General features: G+C 50.6%; 1 protein-coding gene across 1 annotated transcript; it reads right to left on the bottom strand.

Moving 5' to 3' along the window:
• Positions 1-461: 461 nt before the first annotated feature.
• On the bottom strand, positions 462-3,722 carry CFAP126 (cilia and flagella associated protein 126). The gene is made up of 5 exons (XM_070397387.1): positions 3,660-3,722; positions 2,328-2,390; positions 2,120-2,200; positions 1,546-1,722; positions 462-1,223 (listed from the first exon to the last, which is right to left on the bottom strand). The coding sequence occupies exons 1-5, from the start codon at positions 3,684-3,686 to the stop codon at positions 1,023-1,025; spliced, it is 549 nt and encodes a 182-aa protein (XP_070253488.1). The 5' UTR covers positions 3,687-3,722; the 3' UTR covers positions 462-1,022.
• Positions 3,723-4,915: the final 1,193 nt, after the last annotated feature.

Raw genomic sequence — 4,915 nt, 5'->3', positions numbered from 1 at the left:
TTTTGTCTTTGACTCTTCCTTGAAATCTAGAGAAACCAAGAGAATGGTGGTGAGGAGGAGCCAGTTCCCCCTTCCCTCTGGTCGCAGGCATTTCCGTCCCCCAATCTGACCTCTCTCAGGAGAGAAACAATCTGTTTTGCAGCTGGGAAGGTTTTCAGGGACTCAGTACAAGCAGCAGAGATGTCCTGCCACGCAGGCGCCTCCGAGAAGGAGGGAGTGTTGGGAGGACTCACTCCCTCCTGCTCGATGACGCCAGCTTGGGTCCGAAGCTCCTCTGCCAGGGATGGGACCTGCTGGGACGCTGGGTATTGGACGGAGAAGACATGAGAAGTCGTGGGCATAGAAGAGAGTCTTTATTGTAGCCCAAGTAGCTATGGCTAACAAGGAGCCGTCTGACAAAACAGTTCTTCAAAGCAGTCCCAGAAGCAGGCAGCCGCACCCGGCTGGTGAACAATGCATCCTTCCCACAAAGCAGCCTCCCGCATAGGAGCTAGTGTCTGAGCCAGCGCCTGGGGCTCACAGCACACCTGTTCCGCAGGCAGCCATTAGAGCCAGCTACCTGCTGGTCAGTCATACGGCTTATAGCAACTTAGACCAAAGAGGCTGCTCCAAATAGTGGCCTCAGATTCTAGATGAGCACGCTGCGCAGTGCACAGTGAGAGTGTCCTTGGGGTGCTCAGGAGGAAAATCCGGGTGTGGGAGTGGGTGCTGTGATTCCAACGGACCTTCTGGCCATTTCTGGAGTGTAACCAACTTGGTCCTTGTACAAATGTGTCCCCCAAGCCTTTGTCATGTTTCCCCCTTCCCCCAACCCTTCTGGTTCTTGGTGATAAGAGGCAGGAGGGAAAAATCAAAATCAGTACAAGAGTCAACAGTGGTGATTATTTTCCAAATTCACCTTTATTCCTGCCATTTCCCTGACGGGCTCTTACTTCACTCATCTCTAGATGGGCTTCCTCAGTGGGGCCCGCGGAGTCCCAGTTTGCGTTCCTGGCCCGGCTCGAGTAGAACCCACCCTGGTCCTACGTGCATGGGCTTCTGGGTGGGCACTTGGGAGCGCTGGCTGGGCTGAGGGGACCCGGAGTGTGACCTGCTGAGGGGTGTGCACTTGGGGGTTGATCTGGGGAACTGAGGTCTGTGGCTGGGGACCTTGGGATGATGGCTGGACTTGGTGCTTGCTGGACAGAGTTCTGGGGTTTCTTCTGACTGGCTGGGTCCTGGGGCTGTCGGGTGGAATAGAAGAGAGCCTGGTCAGGCCTAGTCATTCCCGATCCAGAGGATTCTAAGTGTCTCTCCCCACACCATGGGCCAAAGGTCGGGCTCCAAACAAGAAGAGTTAGAGCTGATGCGCTGACCCTGGGGAGGTCAGATGGCCTTGTGCTTGGGAGCAGATGTGCTTAGCTCAGCCCTTAAGCACCCAGGTGCTGAGGGACTACATGGCAAGACAGATGGTTAGAGGTCCCTCTGCCGGAGTAGCAGAGGCATAACATTGTGGGGTTGAAATTGAGACGCTGGGATTGGAGGTTAGGTGGGATGAGTAGGTACCTTGCCCAAGATTTCTGGACGAAGCCCATTGGAGGCCTTGAGTAAGTCAGGATTTTTCTGGATCCATTTGGTGAGGGAGGCAGCACCAGCAGCTGTACGGGACGTCAGGGTCACCCGAGCAGGGGGTATCTTCAGAGGCATCTCCCAGGTGCCCATGAAGGAACCCCAAGGACTTGCCTAAAAGGAAGAAGCAGGACTTCTCACTCCTGGCAGTGGCAGACCCTGTATCCATCTGGTTTCCATCCTTTTCCTTTGGGACTGGAAGTGAGCCCCTCCCCCCACTCAGTGACCCTGTTCCGTGGCCTGACCTCTGCTGGCTTCACTTCTGCGTCCTCGGGCTGTTTGGCAGCGTGCCCACTGCAGAAGCATCACCGCCGTGGGCATCCGTTTTACACAGGTCACCCATAGTGCAGGGACCTGGTGCTAATACCCTGCCCTGTGGGTAGACTGGCTGGCAGCTTGGGAGCACTCGTGTTCCAGTGTGAATGAGACCGGACTTAACTTCCCAGGCAGCAGGAGACCGCACCTTCCCCAGTGCTCCAGTTGTTGGTAAGAATGGAGGCGAGTGTCTCACCTTGGAACGGGGCACTGAAGGCAGCAGATGGCCACGGTCGTTGGCGATAATCTGAGTGTAGCCTTCGTGGGAAGGAATGCTCTGGGGGAAAGTGGAAGAGAAGCACTGGGAGAGTGGAGGGAGTATCAGGGCTTGAGTGAGGGCTGAGGGAGTGGAGGATGTGGGGAGAAGGCTGGTGGCAGTGAGTGACGTAGAAACACGTGGATACCTCTTTCGTTGGCTTGGCGAGACACCAGTTCTGCAGATACTTGGGTGAGAATGCTTTTTCGTACTGGGGAGAGAAATGGGGGAAGCCCTCTGAGCTCCAAGCCCCGCCCGGAGATGATAGCCACAGAGTTCGTTGGATTCGAGGATCAAAGGCCTGCACTGCCTGGGGGGCGGTAAGAGGGTGTAGTTTGTTTGGACTAAATGTGTGTTGTCCTAATGGAGCCTCTAGCCCAGTGGTTCTCCACCTTCCTAATGCCGTGACGCTTTAATACAGTTCCTCATGTTGTGGTGACCCCCAACCATAAAATTATTTTCATTGCTACTTCATAACTGTAATTTTGCTACTGTTATGAATCGTAATGTAAATATTTGATATGCAGGATGTATTTTCATTGTTACAAATTGAACATAATTAAAGCATAGTGATTAATCACAAAAGCAATATGTAATTATATATGTGTTTTCCGATGGTCTTAAGCGACCCCTGTGAAAGGGTCGGTCGACCCCCAAAGGGTGGAGAACCGCTGCTCTAGCCACACGTGGCAGCTACTGAGCACTTGAAATGTGACAGTCCACACAGGTGCTTGTAAACAAAAAATACGCGGGATTTGAAGGCCTTGGTACAAAAAAGGGAACGTAAAACATTTGATTGTAACTTCTAAAATATTGATGATTAAATGTTGAAATAATATTTTGAATTTATTGGGCTAAATGAGATTATTAAAATTAACCATTTTAAAACTTTTATGTAGCTACTAGGAAGTTAAACTTGCATTTGTGATTCGCACTATCTTTTTGTTAGACCATGCTTGTCTAGACCAGCGGTCAGCAAACGCTGTGAGCCAGATCCGCCCGGACTGCTGGAGAGAGCGGAGAACGGTTTTTATAGATGAACATTTGCAGTTGATTTGAGAAAAGGGAACACTAAGTTTGTATCCCAATCAAGCAAAATGTTTCTCCCAAAAGAATCCATTCTTTTCATTAGCGTTATAAACAATGGCACTCAGTTGTTACACTCTGAATTTTGTGTTTTCTGTTGTTATGTAATTGTACTTTCTCATTTTGCCACTTGGCCCACAAAGCCTAAAATGTTTAGTTTCTGGCCCTTTACAGAAAATTTGCTGACCACTGGTTTAGACCTTACAAGTAACCCAGAGATGCCCTTTGCTGGTCCCTGGGCCCTCCCTACCCTGAGGAGCTGGGAAATTCTCCCTCACCCCCTCTCAGCCAGCCCGCCGTTCAGTGACCAGAATTCTAGGGGAGGTGTCAGTCCAAAGGTAGAATTTTGAAGGCAAAATTAAAAACGTTAAAGAGATGGAAAAAGAGAACTTACCTGGCTGGCACTGTAGTTAGTGGCCATGATCCTGCGACTTCCTGCTGTTTACATTGGTTGCCTGGCAACTGCAGAAGGCTGGCCTTGGAGACAACCTCCCAATTAGCAGGCAGGCACCTTGGGCTCCTTACTCACTTCTTTGGATGACACTACCCTGACCTTTTTTTCCTAGAAGCTAAGAGTATGTAAATGTGAGAAAATTAGCTGAATAGCAACGCTTTTTTTCTTTTTAAATATTTTTATTGATTTCAGAGAGGAAGAGAGATAGAAACATCAACGATGAGAGAATCATTGATTGGCTGCCTCCTGCACACCCCACACTGGGATCGAACCATGACCTCCTGTTTCCTCGGTCAATGCTCAACTGCTGAGCCACGCCAGATGGGCAGCAACCCTTTTCTTCTAGCATAACTGACCCCGCTTTTATCAACTTCCAGGTGGTCTTTGACTGGAGTGACAAGCCAGGGTCCCCCAGAGGTGTGTTCTTGGGCAGTGTGGTGCAGTGTAGCATGGACTTGAGAGCCAGACCTGGGGGTCGAGGCCTTACTTACCATGGGGACATAGAAGCTGTGTGGCACTGGACACTAGACTCTCGTGGGGATGGCAGAGCCCTGCTTCACAGGGTGAAAGGCAAAGTGAGTACAGAACCAGATAATGCCATGGTACAGTTGGTAGTCAGCACTGCTGAGGCCTGTTTGTAGGGGCCACTACCTTATCTTCCCAGGCACGATAACAAAGGAATAATGTTTTAAAAAGCAGCTGACTCAGATTTGTCCCTGGAAAGAAAAGCATATCTTGGCCGTGGTCCTCACGTGACTCCTTGTCCTCCTCCATTCCCTGGAGCCCCAGGTGTGCTGTGGGCTGGCTGAGGCAGGTGAGGAGCTGGTGCTGGACATGGAACAGGACGATGACAGAACCTAGTGCAGGCAGTCCTGTACAGCACACTGGCCTGCTTTGTTTCCTGGGAGGATCTAAGCCTCCCTCGATTGGAAATCGCTATTTATCTCCCCCATACACCATAAAACACAACTATTATTTTTTTTTAACATTTTTATTGATTTCAGAGAGGAAGGGCAAGGGAGAGAAAGATAGAAACATCAGTGATGAGAGAGAATCATTGATCTGCTGCCTCCTGCACACCCCACACTGAGGATCAAGCCCAAAACCCAGGCATGTGCCCTGACTGGGAATCGAACTGTGACCTCCTGGTTCTTAGGTCGCCGCTCAACCATTGAGCCATGCCGGCCAGGCAAAGA

The sequence above is a fragment of the Myotis yumanensis genome, unplaced genomic scaffold (genome assembly GCF_028538775.1).
Source record: "Myotis yumanensis isolate MYYU_CA2020_CCGP unplaced genomic scaffold, mMyoYum1.0.hap1 SCAF_17, whole genome shotgun sequence".
Classification (NCBI taxonomy): domain Eukaryota; kingdom Metazoa; phylum Chordata; class Mammalia; order Chiroptera; family Vespertilionidae; genus Myotis; species Myotis yumanensis.
Note: the sequence above shows the minus strand (reverse complement) of the source record. Positions and strands in the feature narration are given on the sequence as shown.

Coding starts and splice junctions, on each gene's coding strand:
- CFAP126 (XM_070397387.1), bottom strand. CDS start 3,686: ATGGCCACTAACTACAGTGCCAGCCAG. Junction 2,391..3,659: donor CTAACTACAGTGCCAGCCAG/GTAAGTTCTCTT, acceptor TTCTCTCCCCAG/TACGAAAAAGCATTCTCACC. Junction 2,201..2,327: donor TCGCCAAGCCAACGAAAGAG/GTATCCACGTGT, acceptor ACTTTCCCCCAG/AGCATTCCTTCCCACGAAGG.